This window comes from Lytechinus variegatus, chromosome 12 (assembly GCF_018143015.1).
Source record: "Lytechinus variegatus isolate NC3 chromosome 12, Lvar_3.0, whole genome shotgun sequence".
Classification (NCBI taxonomy): Eukaryota; Metazoa; Echinodermata; class Echinoidea; order Temnopleuroida; family Toxopneustidae; genus Lytechinus; species Lytechinus variegatus.
Window position 1 is genome coordinate 26613161 of NC_054751.1, and position 27663 is coordinate 26640823.

Genomic DNA, 27663 nt, shown 5'->3' on the forward strand with positions numbered 1-27663 from the left:
GGCCCCCGTTTTTTGTCTCGCCCGCGGCACACCCCCACCACTATTTTGGTCGAGTGCCCCCCCCCCCCCGGGAGTAATCTCCACCCAAGCACCTCAGTCACATTTCCTTTACGGCAGCCGTGTGGCAAGTCAAAAACAGCCATATTTAACCAGCTACATACAGGTACTAGTAGTTTGAATAAAAATTAATATAAGGGCTGCTTTCAACTCAGCGTACGGCCACCGTAGGGGAAATATGACTGCAGAATAAGGAATGTGAATGGCTGAATTAACAAAAATATCAGTGGATAACTTTCTGGAAAAAGGTGGTGGAGAAGGGAGGGGGGGGGGTTGTTGATACCTTTTCTTCACAAATTCAAACGTAAGTACACAGAATGACAATTACAGAGCTGCCAACCTGAACAAGAGCATTTCAGTATTTTCAAGGCTGAAAATCAGTATTTTGGTGAGGAAATTAGTATTTTCACAGGAATACCATAGGACAACACATAAACTGAAAATTAAGAAATCAGTATTTTGCATGAACCATCAGTATTCTCTATTTTCAGTACTAAATACGGAAAATCAGTACTACTTGGCAGCTCTGCAGTTAATTGAATCATTTACTAAATGAAGTACAATCCTTCAAAGATTTCTAGATAAATGAACAAAGAAACTATAAAAGCACGTTAGCACCACTGATTTAAATGGAATGAAGGTGGAGGGGATCATAAGCACCAATTTGTGTGACCAGCAACCACGAAATCAACGATGTCTCCCAAAATGAATTTTGAGATTTTTATTGATCTTTAAAAAGCACATCCTAGGCTTTAAAAAAAGGTATATAACTTGCCAAAATTCATAAACAATAACCCACTCGAGTACCTGACTGAATGTTGAAGAAGTTCAAAATGAGCAAAAAGAATAAAGGAAAAACAAGGAATGAAGTTCAGGTTCGCTCAAACATGAGATGAACACACTGCAATCCCAGTGAAACTTCAAAGCTGCCAGGAATAAGTGCTGTCAGAGAAACTATTGTATCTCAGCTTTGATTAAACTTTACAGTGTAAATTTTGACAGTATGAAGAAGTACGCTTTCAGGTCCGTTAATTTTTAATTTTCATGTTTTGAAGACCAAAGTACTATTTGAGCTATTACTGCTAACTTTCTAAGGTGACTTATTGCTGGTTTGGGGGTCACTGGTCACATCTATATTCAGCACCTACACATTATAGCACTTCTGATCATTGTTAGAAAAGTAGAGGCAACCATTCGATTCTTGAACAAAAGTTTCCCATTTGTTTTGCTTGCCTAGAAAGCAGGTAAACAAACTGCCATGATCTGAAAATCAAATTCACGAATATCTGTAAATGACAACCAGTGGATTGTTTCATAAAGTATTCTGTTCCTGAGATTTTTAATGTACAGTTATGCTCAAACCTTAGTAGAACCCACCACAAAATGCACTCCTTTATGCCGAGTGTGGAGCATAGACAGCAACACTACAATATTCAGCGTGAACAGGGAAACTAACTTTATTGATTATTATAATTTTATATAACCTGATTTCACAATTAAATATCTAAAACATGGCAGAACTTGAACACTTTAAATGTGTTCATTTTCTGGTGGGGTCCACTAAATTTTGAGCACCACTGTATGTTATGAGACGTTTGGATCCCTCACTCTCGCCTTTCCCTCTGGTTGACGAGACAAAAACTCCTGTTACCATGGCAACAATGTTTCAGCCCACACCAAAATCAATAGGCGGCTTAGCTTTACCATAATGGACCTTCATGCCAAATTTGAAGATGATTTGAGAAGAAATGCAGCTGATAAAGCGTTCACAAGGAAATCTCTGTGGCGGCGGACGAGGCGCGACGAGGCCCAATCCATAGTATCCTCCTAACTCTGTTCGGGGGATACATTTAAAGGTTGCTATGGTAATGACAATTGATAGCAAAGTTAACATCAATGTTGGCATTAATGTTTTATGAAACTGGAACCAGGGATGGGAATGACATTGAAGGAGGAATACTTGGAAGTTTTACTTGTAGTCTGCTCTAACCTGAAGGGTGTTTTCTAAAGACCTTTTCTTGCTTAAAACCTAAAGCATAATATAAAACAAAAGAAAATGAGAGAAAAAAAATCAATCTCCATAGATACTGAATTACAAGAATGATTTGACAACATAATTCATAACAATTATCAAAATTATTAAGAAGTTAGAAATTGGATGATGGTGGTGTTGATGATGGTGGTCATGATGATGATGATGATAGTGATGATGGTGGTGCAGATGATGATGATGATGATGCTGATGAAAGTGATCATGGTGGTGGTGCAGATGACCATATTAATGATCATGATCATTTTGAATACAATCACATCAAGGATGTTGATGATGATAATGATGGTGTTGGTGGTGGTGGCAGTGGTGATGATGATATTGACCACAGCAGTGTTGATGATGATGTTGATGATGACAATGATGATGACTATGATGATGATGGAAATCAAACAATGACAATAAGCAGGTGTAAACCTCTCAGTACCAAGACATGAAAAGCACACTGAGTTAATCCACACTGATAAGCCAATGGTACTAAGAGGGTTAAAGAGAATGCTACGTACCAAGAGCGTCTCAATCGCCTTACTGAATTCTTTTCTCTGTCCAGGACTAGCAGGCAAAGGGAAGAAATCGGACAGGCTTAGATGGACCGAGATCCTGGTCAGCTGTGGACACGCACCTAAATAACAAAGATGCATAGATAAGAATTATGCCTCATTGGTTATAACTTTCAATACCATCATTCCAAATATTTTCATTGATCAATACATTTTCATTTTTCATTCCAGTAATCAATCTGGGAGACTAACATTTGCAGGTTTACAGATAAAAGTATGAAGCGTCCAATTGATCTTATGGTTACATTTCTTATCAAATCCAATAGTCATTTGCTACAGCGCCTTTTCGTTATGGTCACGAATTCCTGCACACACACTATTCCATTTTGGGCCACTAAAACAACAATTCAACACCTCAGAATGATCAACTTGGTCAAAGCTCAACCTATGAGATACTGACGCTAAAATGGTTTTAAAGAAAGTTGTTCATAAACCAAGAGGAATAAGAAATGGAAAGATTACATGATATTTACAGGTTATTCTAAATTTTGCTTGTAATAGATATACTGTCCATGAATAAGAAAATGGATAGAGAGAGGAGAGACAGAGAAAGAAAGATAGATAGATAGATAAACTAATAGATACAATAGAATTAATGAATAAAAATACATAATTAATAAATAAAAGAATGAATGAAATAAAAAAAAAACATGTCACTGCTGAAGATTGGTAAATGGAACTCACCATTGAAATGTAATATAGCTGAAGGAGTGATGGGTGTATGTCTAAGAATAAGAGTATGGAGACCTCGTAATCCATCTTGGCACAGCTCCACTGCCTTTTCCTCCGTTATCTTGACCATGTGATCTAATTCAAGCACCTGTAGTTTGGCACATGATCTTACTATAGAAAGAAAAAAGGTAAAAGAATTTGTGCATTTTTATAATACATGGTAACCAGTTGCACCCCTCTTGTGCACCCCTCTCGTTCGCATTAATCATTGAGATCACCCCTCGTAGCCACTCTTGAATCCACTTCACTGGCTTCCTTTGAAACAGAGAATTATGTTCAAATTACTATTGATCATCTACAAAACACTGAATAAATAGGCTCCAGAGTATTTAAGCAGCTGTTCGACTCTGTATACACCAACTAGAGCACTAAGGTCAGTCGTCTCACATGTTCATTGATTTGTATATTAGCCAGTGAAAAAACTTTTTTTACTGTTTCAGCTCCAAATTACTGGAATGATTTGCCTCTTATAATGAGCCTTATGGTGGTAAAATGCAATATAAGTATTAAGAAATAAAAATCATAAGATATTGGTCAACCAGTGTACTGAAGAGTCAACATCATGCACTATCATCATAGCACTTCTCTTTCAAAATGATTACAAACCTCATTACATTGTTCCCGGGATCATACTTTTAAATTTAGTTCTCCGGACTAATCATTGTAGTTACTATTTCTCTGATTTTTCAATTTTGAATTCTACCTCATTCTATCTTGAATGTATTAGGAAAAAGTTGCTAAGCAACAAGCTCATCATGGTAATGAACTTTGATCTATTTATGTAACACAAATTAATGATATGAGAAAAATCTTATAACATAACATTGCCTATATCTCATCTCTCCAATGTGATTGCGGTCATAAACCTGATTCAACCGATTTCATTTCACTCACAGAGGGACAGAATTGATGCAATGAATTGCATTTAATAAAAATAATTAAGTAATTTTAATGAGCTGTTGAGATGCAGAGATTTAGTCTCCAGACTTTGAAACAGAGGGTTGTGGGTTCAAATCCAAGAACTGTTGTAATTGTCTTCGGCAAGAAAGTGAAACTTTAAACACAATTTTATCATCTCTAACATTACATGAGAAAAAGTCCTAATGCATCCTTTCAGTGAGGGGATGGACAAAGGGTAGGGTTCCCATTAACGTGATGCTACCCACCCCCTTTGGTACAAGCCTCCTTCAATCTGGAAACAATGGGGTAACTTTTAAAGGGAACCAACACTTGTGAAACTTTACACTTTAAACACAGTTTTATCACCTCTTATATTTGAAGAGAAAAAGTCCCAAATGCCCCGTTCTTCAAAACTCGGAGGCACGGACACTACCTATCCTTTTGGTGTAAGCCCCCTTCAAAAGGAAAACTATGGGGTATTTTTACAAGGAGAACAAAACTTGTGGGCCAGTATTCTGTTAGCAAGTTTAACCTAAACTAAGGTTTAAAGTTGTGGTTAAGTATGGGAAGCCAAAAGTATCAGAATTTTTTATTAAGTTGTATGTCTCTTATGTCTACTGTGCTCTTTCCTGATTCATCGATGGCAAAGACAATCATCTATTTATACTTCCTAAACAATCATGAATAATTTGAGAGCCAAATGAGCTGAAGGGTGATATCTCTACTGTTAGTGATTTTTGTAATAGGCTTCCCATACATAACCACAACTTTAACCTGAGTTTAAAGAGAAATGCCAGTAGTTGCAGTAAACACTGATTTCATGAGAATGTCTGTAAAACCAGGCTTAATTGTCAGTATATCATCGAGGATCTAGATCTGGTACAGTTACATAAACTGAACTTTGTGAAATCTTGAAATCTACGCTGAAAAATGTTCACACTGAACATAACCAACACAAATAGGCACACGTGGGACAGTGTATTATTATTGCTGGAATAAAGACCCGACGGAAGTGACTGAATCCGCGCTTATTTTGCTGATTTCTCAGCAATTACACAATTTCTTCCAGAATCCTTTGGCACATATTTTTTATTCATACAAACAAACAGACACTTGGGTGGTCATTACAATAGATTCTGAAAAAAGTCATTTTGAGATCGTTACCAAAACTGGAATTTATCTTTAAGTTAAGCCTGCTATCAGAATACGGGCCCTGGTCTTTAGACAGGTGGTCAGAGAGTCATGCTTGACTGTACTCACCAACAACTGAAAGTGATTCTACTTTGACATTGGGTCCCCCGACACTCAGGGCTTTGAGTTGAGTCCAACAGCGTCCAATCATAGCAACGCAGGCACTGTTAAACCTCTTAGGTTTCTCACTGCAATGTAAACAATACAAGGAAAAGGCCATTTGTAACCATATCAGAAAATGAAAGTAAACTTGAAAATAAAATGTTTTGTCTGTGTTTAATTACTTTCTTTTATTTTGTGTTAAAGTGACCTCTTCACAGACTTCTGAGATCCTCATATTCACTCTAAGCTTTGAGACTTAAATGACCAATAATAGCAGATACAGACCTGCCAACCTCTGGGAATGAAAAACTGCTTTCTGTGATTAAAAAAAAATGTATTTTTCCCCAAAAAGTGTATTTTATAACATAATGCTTGGCACACTCGCTCATCGCGACGCTCAAGCTGCATGCAAGCTTAAATGCGCACTGCTCGTGCAGATGAATAAAAAAAGGAATTGAAACATGTGTATATTTCAGCCTAGTTTTAACAAACTAAGAAAAACTTGAAAAAAAAGTTACCGGAAATTACAATGATCTAATAACCATATTTGTGTACATTTAATGAAATAGAGACAGAGATGATTTTTCTCAATAAATTGCGATTGTGTAAAAAAAACACAAAAAAAACGTACTGTCATATTTTGGTTGCAAAAACGTACTAAATACGCCTAAAACGTACTGGTTGGCAAGTCTGCAGATAAGGCACTGTTAAATCTATTTTTTTAGCTGGAGTTTTAGATGCATTTATTAGTTAAATCATTTATAAAAACCTACGAAATAATTGATCAAATTACAAATGTGACATTTTGATAACAACAATAGATCATAGACATATAATTTATTATACACAAAACAAAACAAAACAAAACAAAATCAGAATGCAGAGGCCAGCAATCATTGGGAAAGGGGCTGCATGAAAATCATAATAAATACACAATAAATATAATTATTTCAAGAAAGCTACTGTTGTTACTGTCTACCAAACTGAAAATGTACCTTTAGAAAAAGCTTTTCCTTTTCATTGATTCTAAGATTTATGCTGGCAAGTTTTTTTTTCTTTCAGAATCCCATAGTGTAAAGACAAACAGAAATTTACAAAAACCCCACTTTAATGACCTACCAGGGATGCTTCGGTGGTATCTTTAGAGATTGAATCTGACGACACCCTGCTCCTAGCGCCCAGATGACCTCTGACCCCACGGGATCTGTCTTGCTGATGTATGTCACGCTCATAAGGCTTCGACAATGACAGCTGGCAAGCCAAAGGACCCTATCATATCAAACATCAAAAGCATCCATTATGATTGGTTAACAGTGAGAGATTGGTATTTCCCACTTCTTGTAATTTCACTCAAATTTCAGCATAAATTGGCCCCTCTTCTCTTAATACATAAACACTTTCTCAATGAGTATCATATGATTAGTAATTTGTTTTAATTCTAGAATGGGGCTTCATCCCCATTTCCCCCTTACTATATGGACAAATATCATATAAGGAAAGAGCATTTCAACATGTAGTCCCTTGACTAAAGGTCTATCTTTTTTTAATCTTTCAATATTTATTGAATATAAATCAACCACAGCAGTTAGAAAATTATCAAAGAAACGAACTCCCTGATTACAGTGTATATCAAAGAATGGTTTTGTCTTTTTCAAACATAAACACTTTCTCAATCTAGAAATCAATTGGACCAATGGAATTATGTGTTAAATACAAGAAGGCATTGAAAAACTAGTATACATGTAAGCCACCCCAAACCAACAACAAGTTGCCTGGCAGGGTTCTCTGTATGTTCTAAAAAAAGTAACAATAAGAAAATTTGCATTTCTAAAAGGGTAGCTCTTCTTCTTCCTACTGTCAAAAATTTGAAGTTGTAACGTTGAATAGAAGACAAGCCACAGGTGTTTTCTTTACACCAATTTTTCCCCCAGACTGCTTGGGGTTCTATACAAATTGCATGCATAACTATGAACTTCAAGCTCAAACCTTGTTTCTAAGCTCACTCTCGCTGAATTCCTTCTTCATTCAAACACGTACTTATGTGGGTTATTGCTGATCAATTTTTGACAAAGTTGTATATCATTTCAAACTTAGAATGTGTTTTATCAAGCTCAATAATAATCTCAAAATTCATTTTGGATGACTTGTTATTGGTTTTGGAGTGGCAGGTCAAATATCGTCGCACGCACCACGAACCGTCCTCTCTGCGCACTTCGATGCAAAAGTTAAGCGCACTGTATCTATTCCACGAACCATCCTCTCTGTTACGTTGCCCACTGTGGCGTAAATAATTAACTTCAAGAAAATATAAAGGTACGGGATGAAACTTTGGAACCTGAACTTTTTAACGAAGACACTGGTAAATAATTTGCTCTCCTTGTAGGAGCATTTATTGCTGGCTTTAAAAAAAACTTTTCTTTAAATGCGTTTTCTGCAAAAGTAACTTTCGCATCGAAGTGCGCAGGGAGGACGGTTCATGGTGCGTGTGACGATATGTACAGCTAAAATGCAGAAAGCTACAAAGGTATGAAAAATATGATTGGTATTTAAGGAAATAATTCAAATGTAAATTTTCACTATTAAAGCAAGAAACAGCAAGATAATACCGGGGTAGTTCAAAATGATTTAAGGCCCACTGCACACCTTGTTATTGGTCTGCAACCTGATTTTGAAATAATAGAATTTGATGATACTTCTGTGTCATGTTGTAAATTCTTCTTACAAATACCGAGAGGTATCTATGCTCAAATCTGTGACTATATACTATCATCCTTCTTAGAATAAAAGCGACTTTAACATCTAGTCATAATGACGTCATAGCAATCGTACAATTGGCTACGATTTGAAACTAATCTGGCCTTTACTCCAAAATAAAGGCTTGCGATCATCCGAAATTGTTATATTAGCACTCTTACACTTAATTTGAACCTCACATATATTGATAATTTTCTTTCAGTTTCAGAAAATGAGCACAATGCAATTTGCTCCAAAATAGGATTGTGGACCAATCGGGTGTGGGGTGGCCTTCATGGATTATGAGTTATGCAATATGATTTAATAAAGGTAATACACTCTTCTCAAAGTCATGAGAACAATTAACACCCATGTCCCATCTTCTGAAATCTGGTTTTCAGGTTTAACTTAAAATTCATGGGAAGCTGATAAAGAAAAAAAAAACTGGTTTGTTTTGTTTCCACGGACAGAAATCTCTCCCTCAAAGAAGGTAGGGGCGGACCAGGGGCTGGAAAATTTGACATTTGATATTGTGTCCCCCTACTATTTTGAGTGGGGGAGGGACCCATGGTTGTTTCCTCATGCTTCCATGGTGAAGATAAGGAACATTTGTTATCATTCCTAGACAGTCATTGATGGTTTGGATGCAAAGTGTGCTGCTAAATTCCATATCTACTCCTTGGGGGTATTATGATAATTAGACTTAGGTTTACCCTACTACCCTAGAATTTGAAAACCTCACTTCTGTGGAATGCTGGGCTTCATAATATTCCTTCTATATTTGGGGCCAGTGAAATGTATCAATTCTTTAAAAATAATTATATTTTTAAATTTTTCTCTTTTTATTCATTTCAAGAATCAGTTAATTTTTGACAACTTTTTGAAGGAGGATATGAATGATTTTTAATTGGGGAATGAGTTAACAAGTGGCATCTCATATATAATTTTGGTTACACTTCGTAATTCCGAAGGTTCTTTATTCCAAAAGTTCGTAATTCCGAAACACGTAAATTGCCTTTACCTCGATCTTCTTTAATCTGAAAACGTAAAAGGGTTCGTTAATCCGAACATTTGTGGCGTTATTCCGAAGGTTCGATAATCCGAATACAAAATAAGGATCGATGTTCCGAAGATTTGTTAATCCAAAAACGAAATAAGGTTCGTTGTTCCAAAGGTTCATTAGTCCAAAAACGAAATAAGGTTCGTTAATCATTTCATTTCGGACAAACGAACCTTCGGAATTACGAACCTCATTTCGTTTTCGGATTTACGAACCGTCAAAATTACAAACCTTCAGAAATACAAACCTTCGGAATAACGAACCTTCGGAATATATGAACCTTCCGAATAAGAAGCTTCTGAATTACAAATGTATGCGATAATTTCATATACTTGTAAAGTAAGTGTGATCTAAGTTGACCCTGATTTAACTAAAGCATGGCTATCAGAATACCAGCCTCTAAGTTTTGTTTCTCCTTGAACTGAATATACCAATACCAATAAACCACAACTTCACACTAGACCTCCAATTAAACCAGAGTTCAGGAAACAGGCCAAGCAATTTAAATTCTTGATAGTCAAACCATGCAAAACTGACAGAATAATGCACCAAGGAGATAATTCACAATTTGAGATAACCAATGCTACTTTAATGTGACATGAAATGCTCATGAAAACTACATGTTATAGATTTTAGATGGTCATATTGATGAAAGTTGACAAAATGTTATCACAAGCAAATGAAGGACCAAATAAATAAGTAACAAACAAAAGTAACCATAAATCCCCAGGCACAATATATTCTGACTTGGGGATGCAAGCCAAACGACATCATTTTGTTCTTAATTGAAAAACAATGGTGTTGCGGTCCTCTCTCTTAATATTTTTCTTTTTGGTATTTTTTGTACTACTTGAAATCAAAGGACATGCAGTTAACCCCCCCCCCATGGTTTGCTGTATTTCTTTCCCTGTCCATCCCCCATCACAACCCCCCCCCCAAAAAAAAAAATAAATAAATAAAAGGGGGGTTAAATATTTAAACAAAAGAAGAAAAGATGGAAAGAAACAAGTTACCTTTCAGTAATAATGTACGGACAATCAACAATCTTGAATGTAAGAAGATCACTGCCAGCTGATTGTAAAAGTGCTTCAAGTCCTGGTTCTAAGGAACCTCTGAAATCACAGCAAAAACAATTCATGATACTACATGTCGGTAATAAATAGATGACAATCCTGAGGTCACATGAATACATTACCTTTAGAACCTGATCATTCCTAATGTTTGCTTCTTGTTTGCTTATATTAATGCGTTCAAATAATACAATATACTTTTATACATGTATGTGTTTACTTCTAAAATATACAAAAATAATACATAATACAATAAACATTTTCACAGAATAAAAGGATTCAAAATTCATATATTGAATAAAATTTTCACAAATATATTTTAGCGGCAATTTCAAAAACTTAGTAACGTCAAAGAATATGAAAATTACAGTATATTCTAATATTGTGTGAAACAGTATACTACGCATGACTGTGGTTTAATCTGATTTTACCCGGGTATATAACTTTCCCTGAATCAAGAATATCAAACTGCAATTCTATGACAAATTTACATTAACAAAATTACAATAAACTGGAAATATCTTTATGTAACAGCGAGCCAAATCGTCTGCTGCAGTACAAATTATTTCAAATCTAATCACACTGTACATTCACAATTACCATTTCAAAGTTGGTAGAGTTTTTTTCTTTGTATCTGAAAACTTTTCTGAAAAAAAAGATCAGTAAAGAAAACAAAGTTAGGGTCTCGTGCTCATTTCCCAAGCATAGACACGCTGGAAAACTTGGACCCTACCTGATTTTCTTGAGGTAGACATCTTGACTTTCATCATCTCTTCGGTTTCTGGATGAAAGCTTTTCAAGGGTTAGCCACTTCAGTTGTGTACACCAAGCAGATATATTCTTCAGAAACTGTTAGAATGATAAATTGGTGTACAGTGTGTATCAAAAAAAAGTTTACACTTTGAAAAAGCCCTGGGAATTGAAAAATATACAACATTTGGGTAATTTTTTTCACATATAATTATGGGTTTGGGTCTCATCTATCCAATGAAGGTAAAAGTTTTGACAGAATGTTACACTTGAGTGAGCACTGTCCATTTTTGTAAAGCTCGCAGAAATCTGTTTGCGCAGAAATGCTTGTTTTCACGCTGTGTCAAGGGGAAAGGGCGAAATCAAACTTACCCTGTGAAGCATTTCTCATAAATTTCCCTAGCACTTTTAGCCAATTGAAATAAAACGGATACATTCAAGCATTTTGTAACAATTTTGCCGCCCAAATTTGAAATTTCAACACTTAGTAAGCACAACCTTTACCCTTTTTGTGCCAGCTGGATCTGAGGACATAACTGAATCTAAACAAAAGTTTATATCAGACATCTCCAGCATTTTTCACTAAGTTTTTATCATTTAAAGTTGGTTTACATTTCATTTTCATTTAATACTTGTTTCTCCACACTTTTCCCAAGCTTGGCAATGATTAACAAAATGAAAATCAATCCTTAGCCATTTCATGTAAATCACAGCTCAGTGTAAAGCAAATATCGTCACGATGGACTCGGTGTGTGGGGGAGTGGGATGGGGCGCAATGCACTCTTCGAAGTGTTTGGGCAAGGAAACAAGTTTAAAAAGGTAAAAGATATCTTCATATCAATTTTACTTGCTAATTTCCACGTGTTCTTCATGATTAAGGTCTACTTTTATTCGCATAATTATTTCAAAGTTCTGCGCAAATCATTTTTCACCAACTTTTCAAAACTAAGTGGTGCTCACTCAAGCGGAAATATTTTTCGACAGTTATATCGTCATTTGCTTAAATGGATCTGTACCAATGCTAAAATGTGGAAAAATCGTCAGGATATTACAAATATATAATTTTACAGGATTTTTTCTAAGTGTAAACTTTTTTTTGATACGCACTGTATATTCATTTAACAATAATAATGATAATAAGAATATTTGGTATTTATATCGTCCACCTTGTTAGGTGCTGAAGGGGCTCCCATAATAACCCGGATAAGATAAGCTCCTGATTCTGGTGCTCACGGCTTTTTGAGGAATTAATTCTTGCTTGTACCCATTTACCTCACCTGGGCTGAGTGCAGAACATTACAGAACAATTTCTTGCTGAAGAAAATCATACCTTGGCTGGGATTTGAATCAATGACCGTCAGTTTTAAAGGAATGAGTCAGAACCATCAGACCATACTTTTCAGCAAGTCCATCGCATAAATTATAGCCTCTCTTGTTGAGGCAGGCGACACAAAAATGAGGTAAAAGTGAATATGATAAAACAAATGTTTTCTGATAGGATATCAAAAGGAATAAAGTGATTCCCACCTTGGAGGATATCTGCCTGCTACGAAGGTGGACATACTGCCACAATTCCGGTTGATGACATACATCCCGCCATTCTCTGCACACACTAGCACACTTCAATTTGGTGGAGGTTCGTAGGTATGAAAAGACTAGGAAGAGGATTACTCGTCGCTTTCTTGGCTCAAAATGATGTAAGAATTTACCTGAAATTAATAACAATAATAATCATAACATTTGTAGGACGCTTAATACAGGTGTTTCAAAACGCTCAGTTTTCAACTATAAATTACAGGGGAAAATAAAAATGTTGTCTTAAATTAAAAACAAAATTTAAAGAAATAAACAAATGAAACGAAACCCTAAGAAAGATGTGCACCTCTATATAGACCAACCCACAACTGATATCAAGACATTAAAAAAGTGGGAGTTGTAAGGTGGCTCTTTAGAAAATAAGGATACAGGTTTGTGGTCTTATATTGAGTTTTTTTTGACAGATAGGCCTCTACAGAATTATGCAGGGTTAAGAATTTACAAACTTTTGCAGAAATAATCAATTATAACAATGTGGTCAGTTTTGACATCCCCTGACCATGGGGTTTCATTATCCATTTTTTTGTAAACACAATGCTCTCTATTAAGGGAACATATAATTTAATTCAAATTCAAGAGCTGTCAAAAAAGGAAGCACAATTGCATACCTCTTGAAAAGAAAGAAGTCGAAATGGCAACTATTCAATAAGAATGAGAATTTGAGTATTTTCCATAATATCTTGTGATTTCTTCAAAATATCAATAAACAACCAAAATGATGAATTTGACACAGGTTTCCAAGTTTCTAGAGTCACAACATATCAAAGGACATACAATGTATACTAATTGTAGCTATAATTAAGAATTTTGAATTCAATTATATTGCAATCATTAATCATATTCTATCAATTATATTTTCTTATCATTCATTGATTCATTTCCATTTATTTATTAGAAGTCAAATAATTTGCTTACCTCTATGAAAGTGATAAGTTGCACGTCCTTCCTCCGACCACTGAGACACCGATGTCACTGAAACATCAGATCCACTCTCTTGATCCACGACTCCGGGGTCATCATACCTATAATCTGGACTCCGACGGGAATAATCAACACCATGCGAAGGAAGAGGGGAGAAGCCTCTGCTAACAGCTGTAGGTGAGGAACGTGGGTTGTCATGGTGACTTTGTCTTTGTTGTTCATCACGTTTCCTCATCACATCCTCCATGACTTCCTCCAGGAAGTCCATGTCATTCCAGTTGTTCTCATCCTTGAAGATGGGATCCCTGTCATTGATAGAAGATGCTGCTGGGATGTAGGATGATGTCTTGGGCCACTGGGAAGCCGATAGGTCTCCACCATCTGAAGGTATCCCCAAGGACACACTGGCTGAAGGGGTTTCATATGAAGCATTCTGCACTGTCCTTTGCGCAGCTGACTGCAGGTGAGGCACATGACTGACTTCCGGAGCGTGGCTGGCCTGAATGGGATCTTCAACCAGGTGACTGTATCCAGAGGAAGATTTGGCGGTATCTACCGGTCCTGCCATAAGACCATGTTCAGGGCCTTGGGACAGGTACAGTCCGTCTCTGCCTAAAGGCTTTCTTGGAAGTCCGCATTGATCTTCAGGAGGATACTGGTGTGGCATGGTCTTTCTGGACATACTGAGTGTGGTATTTGGGTCAGGTACATAGTGATTGTGTGAGGGAACAAGTCTGTCCATTGCTTTGTAACCATCACTGGATCTTTATAAAAGAGAAAAAGAACTTGAATTTACATGAGGAAAAAATATTATTACATTGTATAGACATACATGTATCTCATAAAATACAAATTATGGATGAATATCAACATGCATTCTGTAGTCCAAATAACAGTATATGTTTAGATCAAATGTTCTGAGTAGTTCAACCAACTAATGTGGCAAAATATATAAACCCAAATCGCAATAACAAATATTTAAATCATATTCGGCTAATCTGTTCCCATAGTGTAACCAAGTACCCCACGGCATAAGTTATTGATTTATCATCCATCCCAATCATTTTTCATCCAAGCATTTTATAAACATATTATTGGTAATCATCACATGTGTAAAAAGAAGGAGACAGCTTAAAATGGCATGAGATCCATATTGCCAACCCCATAAAAAGAAAATAATGCAATATTAGTACTTTGAGGGATGAACCAAAAAAAGGATTTTTAGTAAATAAAAGTGTATTTTCAACTTTCTCCAACAGACATGTATGCATATGCACTAAAATTTTAAGAAAATGTGATTTTATTTAAGATTTTTTAATGATAAAAAAGAGATAAAATACTGCAAATAGAAAGGTTGGCGTCTCTAATATTGGCACTGCCATCATAAACAAGTACAGTGTACAGGCAAGCCAGATATGGTGAGTTAGAGGCTGAAATCAAAACATAATACAACATTGTGGCTTCATGCGAATGACAAAGTATTAGCATCATCAAAAAGATTTTCATACCTCGAAATAGAAGCAGTTCTGGATAATGTCAGTGATGTTTTCAAGTCCTCCACCTGATTTTCTGCCTTCTCGGCCCTATCAGCCAGGTCGTCTATATAATGGCGTAGCCGCTGCCGCGCTCTAGACTGCTTGGCGGCTGTCTCATCCCATACGGCTTTCATTGTGGCTAAATTCCTGCAAAAATAAACATAATATTCATTTTCAAGCTGTAGATATAGGCATGGAGACATGAATGCATCTTTAGATCATGCTATCAATGCCATGCAATTATCCAACATTTTGGGCTTGGTGACTCTCATTGTGTACGATTTCTATTTAAATTCAGTGATTGATTTTTCTGTTTTAATGGCAATGAATTAAGTTTGGATGAATGAATGAATGAATAAATGAATGAATGAATGAATGAATAAAATAAAATACACAAAATAAATAAATGAATGAATAAACAAAAAATATATACACAAATATGAATGGATGGATGGCTGGCTGGCTGGATGGATGAATGGATGAATGAATGAATGAATAAGACAAATAAAATAGATGAATGAATATAAATGACTTATTCATTAATCAATTAATTATAAAAAAATACACTGAAAAAAATCAAATAAATCCAGATTTCTTACCTCTCTTTACTTTGAGCTGCTCTGAGTGTATGGTTGACTTGTGTTTGCAGCATGGCTACTTCTTTTGTTTTCTCTTGAAGCTTACCTTCCAATCTTCTCATCTCATTCTGCACTCTCCATTTCTCAAGCAATTCATCACCTAAACAAAATAAATTATTGACAAAGATATATCTATAAACAATGCCCATACTCGTTAGGCTGAAATTAATGATCATGATGACGATGATGATGACGATGATGGTGTTGATGATGACGTTGGAATGATATGTGTGAACGGTGATGGTGATGAGTTGTGGTTGCTTGGATGTTTATATTTAATAATAATTTAAGCAATATCAATAACGGTGATAATGGTGATGATGATGTGGTGGTGGGGATGTTTATAATATTTGATAACAATTTAAGCAATATCAATAACAGTGATGTTGATGGTGAAGGCGATATTTGTGATGATGGTGATGATAATGATGATGGTGATGATGATGATCATGATGACAGCGATGATGATAATGATGGTGGTGATGATGGTGATGACGATATATGATGATGATGATGATAATGGTGACAATGTTAAAGAGAAATGCCAGTAGTTGCAATAAACACTGATTTCATGAGAAAGTCTGTAAAACCAAGCTTAATTGTCAGTATATCATTGAGGATCTAGATCTGGTAAAGTTACACAAACTGAACTTTGTGAAATCTTGAAATCTATGCTGAAAAATGTTCACACTGAAGATCACCAACACAGATAGGCACACATGGGACAGTGTATTATTATTGCTGGAATAAAGACCCGACGGAAGTGACCAAATCCGCGCTTATTTTGCTTATTTCTCAGCGATTACACAATTTCTTCCAGAATCCTTTGGCACATATTTTTTATTCATACAAACAGACACTTGGGTGGTCATTATGTTAGATTCTGTAAAAAGTCATTTTGAGATCGTTACCAATACTGGAATTTATCTTTAATGATGGTGATGCTGAGTGTGAATGATAGTGATGATGTGGTGGTGGGAATGTTTATAATATTTCATAATAATCTAAGCAATATCAACAACAGTGATAAAGATAGTGATTAGGGCAATATTGATGACGATGATGATGATGTGCAGGTGGTGGGGATTTTGATAATATTTGACAATAATTTAAGCAATATCAATGTGATAATGATAATGGTGAAGACAATATTGGAGATGAACATGATGATCATGATGGTGACGATAATGATCATGATGATGATAATGATGATGATGATTATGTGGGGTGATGTTTATAATATCTGATAATAACTCAAGCAATATCAACCGTGACAATGATAGTGATGAAGACGATATTGGCGACTGTGGCGATGATGGTGAGAACAATGATGATGTTGATGATAACGACGGATGATTGAGCCAGGGCAATTATTGCACCATTACAGACTTATGATAAACAGAGTGACAAGCTAGTATAACCTATTATTTCAAAATCAATACAAAATTACCCACCAGTCTTTCTTGCTAATCCAAGAGGATTATTCTGTTGATTTTGTTTCTCACTACGTGAAGTGTACATCCCGGAGTAGGGACTACGGCTACTATCTCCTCCTGGCTTGTGCAAAGAAATATCATCATCTAGATCTTCATCATCAGCCACACTCAAGAAGGTAGTACTCTTTCCACTCTTGCCATCATCTTTTACATCAAATACACAGAACAAAACATTAAGTCTAAAAGGGCAACGACTATCAAAACTATAATTATCAATTTGAAATAGAATACTTAAAGCTACATACATGTAATATAAAGAATTGTTGAACTTTAATCAGGTTTTTTTTCTTTCAGCTAGTGCTGGAAGGATTGCAAACCTGTACGTCGGACAGCAGGAATCATCAGAGATTTTTAAGCCAATCGATCATTTTATTACTGTGATAATAAGGACGAGTCATGAAGGGACAATACTCAATATGGACACTTGAGTTAACAAAGTAGGCCATGGAAAGCAAAGAATGCTTATGAAATGAAATTGTAAGGATTTCCTCTCGAAACATTGCATGCATTGAGAGCATGTAGGGCTCAGATTTTGCAAACCTCAACAGTTACCCATCCCCTTAATACCAAAAGTCAAATCCACTATCTTTCAGTTTCAGTTTTCAGTTTATTTATTCAACCAATCATAAAAACAAAGAAAAATACAATGTAAAACAATTAAATGAAAGGTTTGGACCCCTATAAGAAGCAGTGCTTGTGAATTGGGGCTCAACATATATACAACACATTAAAATTGATACAATACAATACATAATATACAAAAGGGGCGGGGGAAGAAAAAAAAAAAACAAATTGGCTGGCCATCATTTAACACTCTCACACACACACACCGAACACACCATACAAACACATATCCTAATCATCTGAAAGCAGATCATGCAGAAAGAAAAGTGAGAAAGTGAGGTAGAGAAAGCTAGAAAGAGAAATGGAAAAGGAAGAGAGAGGGAGAGAGAGAGAGAGAGAAGATATGAAGAGAAAAAGTAGATGGTTAAAAAGAATGCAGCAATACATCAACAATGGGTTAAGTCTCTGAAAAAATCTCTTTTACATAATTCCCTAAACCTTGACAAAGTGGTACTAGACCTGATATTATCATCTAAACCATTCCATTTGCTTAGTCCTACATACAAAAATGAATTCAATGTTTTGGTAGTGCGTACACATGGTTTGTGTAATAAAAATCTTTGCCTTGTATTATATGAATGGATGAGAGAATTATTTACTAACATATTTATAAAGATTTGAGGAACATTACCAATATGAAAATTAAACATAAATATGAGTGTGTTTAGTGTTACAAGCTCCTGAACTGGAAGAATCTTCAATTGTACAAATAAAGGATTACTATGAGCGTTGTAATCAGAATGAGCAATTATTCGAATTGCTTTCTTTTGAAGAATTTTTAATTTGATGTGATGAGATGAAAATGAATTACCCAAAATGATACTGCAATATGATAAATGTGGTAATATGATTGAATTGAACAATAACATTAATATCTTAGATGGAACAAAACACCTTAGTTTATATAATATGCCAATACTTCTTGATATTTTTAAAGAGATATTATTAATATGAGTCTTCCAGTTCAGGAACTCATCCACAGTTATACCAAGGAAGGATATCGATGGAACACATTGAAGTGTAGTATTTTCAACAAATATTGCTTCAAGATTTTCAGGGACTTTCCTGTTCTTTGAACGAAATATGATATACTTAATTTTTCATAGTTGAGAAGTAATTTATTGCTCTGAAACCAGGATGTCAGTTTAGGTAATTCAAAGGTGGCTGATGATATAAGTGTGTGAATATTTTTGTGAGATAATATGACAACTGTGTCGTCAGCAAAGAGAGAAAAACAAAATAGATTTGAGCATTTTGTAATATCATTGATATATAACAAGAACAGGAGAGGCCCCAAAACAGATCCTTGTGGAACCCCACACGTTATTTCTTTTAAGTTTGAAATGACACCATCGACCACCACATACTGTTTTCTGTCCATTAAGTATGATTTAAACCAGTCCAAACATACTCCTTTTATTCCATAATATGATAATTTTCTTAGGAGGATATGATGGTTGAGGGTGTCAAATGCCTTAGAAAGGTCCATGAAAAGCCCTATACAAAAATTACCATTATCCATGTCATTTAAAATATGATTTGACAAATTTAATACACCATGAGCAGTTGAGTGACCCTTTCGAAATCCAAATTATTCATTAATTAATACATCATACTTTGAAAGAAAATCATATAATCTGCTATACATCACTTTTTCCAGTAATTTGGAAAATATTGACAAGATGGCAACAGGTCTATAGTTATCAATATTTTGAGCACATTTCTTTTTATATAATGCAGGGCTCGACACTAGCGGCGGTCCGACGGTCCCAGACCGGTAAAAATCGCTGTCGGGCCGGTAGATTTTCAGTAAAAAATGTCATTGTCGGGCCAGTAATTTTTCCAAAAATAGCAAGATTTTAAGGGTCCGACATGACCAGTAATAAAAACCATTGTTGGGCCAATAACTTTTCCAGAAATGGTCAAATTCACTGCAAACCATTCCCCCCGATAAATTCTGTCATTCACACACAGAATACACACAGAATGAATCGCACGTAATTGCTACTAGAGCAGATACAGTGTACATATGTAGCTAGCCAGCCACACAACTCGCGTGGTAAATTCTTTACTGGCTGCACGAACGAAGCTTGGCTAAACTCTGGCAGAAATCTCTCACAGAACTGTCAAAATTCGCGGTTCATACTCATGAAAGGCTCTTATAATGTCCATATTTCCTAAAAATTGGAGTAACTCTGTCATTTGTAAGCAGTAAAAGGATAAATTTTCACTTCTGTTTGGTTCAAACAGATCGGGTTTCAGGTGATATCGTCTGAATACAAGTTAGCCCCACATATGCATTTACGTGTGTTGATATACACTTGGTTTCTGACTTTCTTTCGTAGCTATTTTAATTGAGCCAAAAAGAAATTGATAAATCATTTACGATGATAGTTTTAGCTTTCTTCCTGTTTTCTTCCTATCTTTCTTTCCTTCTTTCTTTTCAATCTGTCTTTGTTTCTTCCCTATTTTTTTGTTACTGTCTTTCTTTTTTATTTTCCCTTTTTTTTAATTTGTTCTTTCATTCTTTCTATCCTTTTAAAAAATATTTTTCTATATTTCTTTTTTTTTTCTTTCTCTTTCTTTCTTTCTTTCTTTCTTTCTTCCTCCTCCCTTCCCTTCCTTTCTTCCTTCCTTCTTCCTTTCTTTCTTTCTTTCTTCCTTCCTTCCTTTCTTTCTTTTTGATATTTTTCTTTAATTCTTGAGCCATCCATCCTATATTCATCTCTTCTCTTCTTCCTTTCTTTCCTTCTTTTTACCCTTTTCTTTTCTTCATTCTTCATTACTTTCTTTGTTTCTTTCTTCCTACCACCCATCATTTATTTACCCTTTTTTTTATTTCTTTTCTTTGTCTCTCAGTCTTTCTTTTTTTCTACCTTTCATCTATTCTTTTACCTTTTCTTTTTTTATATTGCTTGCGTCTTTCCTTCCCTTCCTTCCTTATTTATTTCTTTCCTTCTATCTATCATTTTACCTTTCCTTTAATTCTTCCTTCTTTCAATCCTTCCTTCCTCTCTTTCTTTCTTTTGTCCTTTCCATCTCTCCTTTAACCCTTTCTTTTTTTTTATTGCTTTCTTTCCTTTACTACTTTCTGGATTTGTTCTTTCTTTCTGTATTGCTTGCTTCATTTCTTTTTCTTTTCTTTCTTTCTTTCTTTCTTATTTTCGTTCCTTCTTTATTCCTTCATTCCTTTCCTGCTTTAGTTCTTTCTTTTTTCATTTGTTCACATCTATCCTTTCTTTACCTTTTCTTTTTTTTACTTCATTCCTCCCTTTTTTATTCTTTCTTTTCCTCCCTTTCCTTCCTTCCTTTCTCTTATTCTTTCTTTTCCTTCCTTCCTTCCTTCCTTTCTGTCTTTCTTTCCTTCTTTGTTTCTGTCTTGCTTTCTTTTTGTCCTTCATTCCTTCATTTCATGGGGGGGGTAACGAAAGGCTAGACAAATAAACTTGCGCCTTTTTTTAATGTTTTCTTTAATTCATTTTTTGGGACCAGTAGATTTTAGGTTCGGACCAGTAAAAATTTGAAAAACTGGGTATCTACTGGTCCGACATGAATAGGTTGGACCAGTAGAAAAAATGGGTTAGTGTGGAGCCCTGTATAATGGAATTATTCTTGTCATCGTTTACTTTATAATACTATGGATTTCACAGTTCTAAGCTTCCCAAGCTTAACACTCTCAATTAATCATGATTTTGTTTATGTTTTTTCTGATTTCCATCATTTCAATACAAAGCACATTGAAAACAAATACTAGTATCTTGTTTTTCATATGCAATGTTTGTTAGAGTCAAACCTGTGTTCGATAATACCTCTCTAATGCAACCATCAGCCTAATATCTATATATAACGAACGAAGGGCCCCGTTTCACAAGTGTCAGAACTCAACGCAACTCAACACCATCTCTACAGAAGGCCAAAGTGACTATAGTACACTGATTGGAAAAGATGTTGAAGCATGGAATTCGCATGTGGAAAGTACACATCTGATTAACATAGAAATATTGTTGACCTTGGCTTGTCTAGATCTGGCGTTGAGCTGGTTTTATGATGCTTTCATGAAACAGGACGCTGTTTCCCTACATGCAATTGGTCCCTAAAATAGTCAGGTCTCAATATTATATGAATCTAACAAATGACTGCTGTCGGGTCAGATGGTGGCATACTCTACTCACCAGTAAATTGCCAAGGGTCTACCTTCTGTTTGGTCTCAGATCCCATATGGTCTAACTTTAATTGCCATTAGCTAATTCACCATTTTGTCTAATGTCTGAGAAGTATACCAGCTATATTTATATACTCACCCTTCTTCATTGGCAAGATATGCGCCGCCGGCCTCATGGAAGAGCGTTTCTTGAAAAATGCATCTGCTCTGGATTCGGCCTGCTTCTGTTTCATCAAGAGCTGTCTAGCCAGGGTGATCTGCCGTCCGAGCTCCACAGCATTAGGAGACAGTCCCCTCTCAGGGGGAAACTGTCCATAATGGGCTGACATGGTATCCTGAAAGAGATGCAGTTAATGGTTGATCTCGATCTGTTGCTAGCTGAAACAAGAGCAAATATACAATAATTAGAATAAGAATTCAATTGTCAACAGGATTTAAAAAAGAAAGAATGCAGAATACATTCAGACCCTTCATCATCACCACTTCCACGACCACGACATACATTTTCCCTCATGACACCTGCGGCAGCTCATCCGTTTGTTTGCTGCATGTTTGCATGATTTTAGACTCTAACTTCGGTCGATATAAAAATTACGGCGAATCCAAGCAAAGTGATGTCTGACTGAGAATTTGAATGATGGTGCCAAGATTGAAGACAAAATACAGCTCTTCTTGATCACAATATTCGGAAAAGTGGTGGTCATATTGACCTTGACCTGTGACTGAGATACTTGCTATGACCAGCATAGTCGCACAGCTAATATGGATGACTGTCTCCAAAATGGGAGATTATCTCCAATATCAGAGACTTTTGCAAAGAATTTGGGTATCCACTTTCAGAGACACTCTCCAGTTTGGGAGTCCAATTTCCTTCGTTCCTTGGCAGCAAGTCAAAATGGGATCAGCAGATTCCTCATGATTCCTCCTTTCACCACCTACTTTAAAAATTGACCATCTACTTTTTGTTTTTTGTTGTCATCAACACACATATCAAACAGGCTTCTGACCTCAGTGAGACAAAATTTTGGGTGGAAAAATTGTGTTTCTTGTTGGTGCTGTTTCTTTAGTCCTTTTGCAAAGCAAGTCTCCAAAGGCAATATATGGAAGATTGTCTCCCAATATTGGAGAGAGACTCCCATATTGGTTGTGAACCTCAGTCCTCTACTGATGACATATGCGAAGTTACTGGTGGGGAAATTTGCTCGAATTCGGACGGTGCGAAATTGCATCAGCGCCACAGATGTCATTGCCAATGTGAGCTTTGAGTTGACTTTGCCGAAATGTAATGAATATTCATGAACCGAAAATTAATACTCATAAGAATAGACTTCCAGATCTATATTAAGAAACATTTGTACAATTTTGGGGACAATTTTTTTTATTTTCAATTTTTTTGTGAAATAACAAAAAGGAAAGAAATTCATGTTAATCATAACTGTGTCTGGGGGATCTGTGCGCAGACATGGCCATAGCCTACTTTACAATCCAATGTAATAATCGATTATGAGAGCACGATAGTACTGTAACTGTAGTGTTCCGGGCGCTAATGCAGTTTCGCACCAGTCAATTACCAGCATAGGGCCACTCATTCAATGAACAAGGTTATGATATAACCTTGTTCTCAGTTACATCCCCATGTGTGGCAAAATAATGGTGGCAATGTTTGGCTTAATTTCTCTTTTTGTATGGGACAAATGCTTGATTTTCTTACACTGTCAGTTTTCAATACAGCTATTCATCATATAACTTGGCACTTATGTAAATTTAATTCTTTAAATTATTTTTTTCTTAATTAAAAATAGAGATTGAAAAATGAAAATTTTCTTGCCATATTACTTTCCACCAATAGAGGGCGTACACAAAAATATGCCCAAAATTCAAGTTTTTGAGCGCTCTGGTGAATACAAAAATCATTCCCAAGTTACTTATGAAAAATAAATTGCAACTGTATGGAAATTAGTAATTTTGGTCACAAAAGTGATATTTTAATGATTTTTCAAAGTGTGTGTTATGTACAGCATTGGCATACCATAGTCCTACCTGTAGATTCCCCACAGGCAGGATGGTTGCAGTGAACAAGTGCATAGGGCCTACCTCACCACCAGTAACTGTTGTCCTAGCAAATCTCTCAGTCACATTTCGAGGTCAATATACGCACCGCTTTTCTAAATATCGCGATCAGGAACGGCTACATGTAGATTTTGGCTTCGCTCTTGACATCGTCATGCGAACCCTCAGTCATGCATCGCTTCGCATCGATTCGCCGTGCACCATAATGTTGATATGGACTGAAGTTATCAACCAAATCATGTGAACATCATGAACATGTTGCAAATAAACTGCCGGCATGCTGCAGCCACTGATCTCTCCCCTACCTGGATGGGAACAATAACGCTTATTGGCCTATTCCGTGTTGAAGCACCGGAAGTTGGTACCTCCGCACGCCGAGTTCCCCCAAAAAAGCAAAAATCGGAGTAGAGTCTGGTACACGGCAATAGTGTCAATTCTTAATTATACTTACCAAATCAACTCTTATAACACCACTTTTCAATGTGAATTTATACCTGATACAAAGTTTAAGATGTCGTCCTGTGCCACGTATAATTGCATTTATTGTGGCGACCGTGGAAACAGAGAAAATGGGATTACTTTTCACAGATAAGACTGACAAGCTGGTGAACTGCATAGTTGTAGACTTTATGTAGTCCCATGTACTCAAATACACGTGTGGTCATTCTAAATTACCAGAGCAAGTTTCCAAAACTTTAAAACTCCGGGGGGGGGGTTATCGATTGTTGTGATTTCTCTGGAAGCGTGAAGTTCAAACCATGATTTATTAATGTTCACAAATGTCACCAAGTTTTATGAGTTTATCAATCATGTTTGGACAGAAGAACATCACGACTGAGACACGAAAATACTGACCGTGTAGCATGTATTGTGAAACTAAGTTAAGACTGAACATCTGCCGTTTCGGAGGAGTTAAAATAATTTTTTTTTGCAAAGCATAGATCCTGACCGAAAAAGACTGATTTTTGGGACAAGGACTGAATCTACAAGGTATTCTGAAATACCTTGTATCTTTTATTTGTGAAAGGACAATAAAATTTACAAGCTATAGGTACATGTACGGTATAGGACTAGGACTTCAGGGGCCGGGCTTATGTAACTTGTGGCATGTGAATTTGTGATATTTCTCTGTACAATAGATCGAATTATTTTTTCCAAGAACTCTTTTTTTAAGTACGTAAAAAAGACAGAGACGGATTTACAGACTTCTGAAATTTCACAGAACTTATTTTGAGATGCCGAATGTCTTAATTCAAAGAAAAAATGTCTCGGTGGAGCAAAAAAAGGGGGGGGTTATCAACCAGAAATTTAGGGGGTGACGCAATAAAAATTATCTGACAAGCAAAAAAAGGTTATCAACCCAAAATTTAGGAAGGGATGCAAAACAAAAGAAATAATCTGACAAGCAACAAAAAAGGGTTATCAACCAGAATTTCAGGGCGGACCACAACGATTTTAGGGGGGTCCACCTGAATTTAGGGGGGATGCAGGAAAAAAATTGACAAGCAAAAAGAACAAAAAAAAAGTTGTCAACATAAATTTTGGGGGGTCTGTCCCCCACCTAAAATTTAGGGGTACAGGACCCCCCCCCCCCCCCCGCTTCCTACAGTGTATATGAACAAACTGGGTAGAGGATAATTGAAGAGGGTCGATCGATGTGACAGAAGGAAGGAGAGAGAGAGAAGGTCAAGTCCACCTCAGAAAATGTTGATTTGAATCAATAGAGAAAAATCAGACAAGCACAATAAAATCGGATGTAAAATAAAAAGTTATGACATTTCAAAGTTTCGCTTATTTAAAAAAAAATAGTGATATGAACGAGCCAGTTACATCCAAATGAGAGTCAATGATTTTACTCACTATTTCTTTTGTGTTTTATAGTTTGAATTAAACAATATTTCAATTTTTACGAATTTGACGTTTAGGACCTCCTTGCCGAAAGCACAAAATGTTAAAATAATGGAATACCAACCGAGATGTGCATACAACTGTTTTGTGAAATGAAGCGAAACTTTAAAATGCCATAACTTTCATATTACATCCGATTTTGATGAAATTTTCAGGGTTATGCTTGTTGAATTTTTTTCTTTTTATTCAAATAAAGTTTTTGTTGGGTGGACTTGTTCTTTAAAGGGCGAGTCCACCTCATGAAAATGATTATTTGAATAGAGAGAAAAACACACCATAATGCTCAAAATTTAATCAAAATCAAAAATAAAATATGAAAGTTATATTTTTAAAGTTTCACTTAAGCGAGTTTCGGTGTTACACTTGTTTGATTTTTTTTTTTGGGGGGGGGGTTGGGGTAGACTTAAATTAAAGGGGGGTTTCAAGCCCAGTGTTATAAGCCTTCATAACCTAGAAAGTCCTCGCCATATCGATCCTAAGATGGTTATTTGTAAAACCTCCAAAATACCCCTGACAAGTCACGGCTTTCATCCATTGTTCCGTAGGTGAAAAAAACACCAACCCCTTCAAAATTATGTTTCCGAATTGTATACTGGGAAAGTACCATGGTTTCAAGAAAATTGCGAATTCTGGCACCTTAAATATATGAAGTTTTGTATAAAAAGCAATGAGTGCTTCAGTGTGCAGACAGCTAGCGTATCGCTCACAATGCACATGCTAATGGAGCGATCGCGTTCCTTTTGGGGGAACTGGTATGGCGGACAATAGAACTCGCGGGCTTCAAACAAAGGACCCTCCCCGCATATCCAGTTAGGGGAGAGATCAGTGGCTGCAGCCAGGGAGTCTTTTTGAAGTTTTGGTCGCTAACTTCTGACAGTACCATCATAACGGCGAAGCCAAGATCAGAGAAGCGATGTTGGTGTTACCAATCGTGATATTCAGAAAAGCAGTTGCCTGGTATTGACCTTGGAGTTGGAATGTGACTGAGATTGAGTGAGAGACTTGCTAAATATGGCCTGGGGCTGGGAATGACATTTTTAATTTACCACTCATTCACTTCCAAGATCCAATTGAATCCATTGCATGAATGATTTGGGAACAATTTTTTAGATTCTAGTGATTTCTACTGCCTGGAAATCATCCGCTACGAAACTGCATTAACGCCGTGTTCAGCATCACACACACGATAATCTATCACATTGGATTCTAAGCCAGAGCGCCCCCCCCCCCCCCCCATAATTACTAACGTTAGTCCAACCTGGACTCCAGGCCATGCATGAAAAGCAATGAATGGGACTGAAGATTGAGATATGATGGGGCCTAGGTGAGGTGAAACGGAAGTTACTATAGACTTTATCTCGTTAATTTTTAAATGTAAGGTTGCGAACGTGTCGGCAATTCACATTCAATGTAAGCAGAATCTTTAAATAATTAACTCGTGTAATATAAACTTACAACACTTCTAATTGTGCGTGGACAACGCAACGACAGGCAGCACATCTGTGCCG

General features: G+C 36.1%; 1 protein-coding gene across 1 annotated transcript; it reads right to left on the reverse strand.

The window, feature by feature from the left end:
- Nucleotides 1–492: 492 nt before the first annotated feature.
- Nucleotides 493–27663, reverse strand: LOC121424839 (F-box only protein 41-like). The gene is made up of 14 exons (XM_041620640.1): nucleotides 27611–27663; nucleotides 22317–22555; nucleotides 17350–17535; nucleotides 15857–15995; nucleotides 15231–15404; nucleotides 13717–14486; nucleotides 12733–12914; nucleotides 11189–11304; nucleotides 10399–10497; nucleotides 6712–6861; nucleotides 5560–5678; nucleotides 3352–3510; nucleotides 2614–2729; nucleotides 493–2086 (listed from the first exon to the last, which is right to left on the reverse strand). The coding sequence occupies exons 2-14, from the start codon at nucleotides 22504–22506 to the stop codon at nucleotides 2027–2029; spliced, it is 2460 nt and encodes an 819-aa protein (XP_041476574.1). The 5' UTR covers nucleotides 22507–22555; nucleotides 27611–27663; the 3' UTR covers nucleotides 493–2026.

Bases quoted from the DNA above. Each gene is read 5' to 3' on its own strand.
- LOC121424839 (XM_041620640.1), bottom strand. From the start codon at position 22,506: ATGTCAGCCCATTATGGACAGTTTCCCCCTGAGAGGGGACTGTCTCCT. The intron at 5,679-6,711 runs GTAGGTCATTAA...TTTACATTGCAG, and splicing joins ATACCACCGAAGCATCCCTG to TGAGAAACCTAAGAGGTTTA. The intron at 3,511-5,559 runs GTGAGTACAGTC...TTCTTTCTATAG, and splicing joins AGAATCACTTTCAGTTGTTG to TAAGATCATGTGCCAAACTA.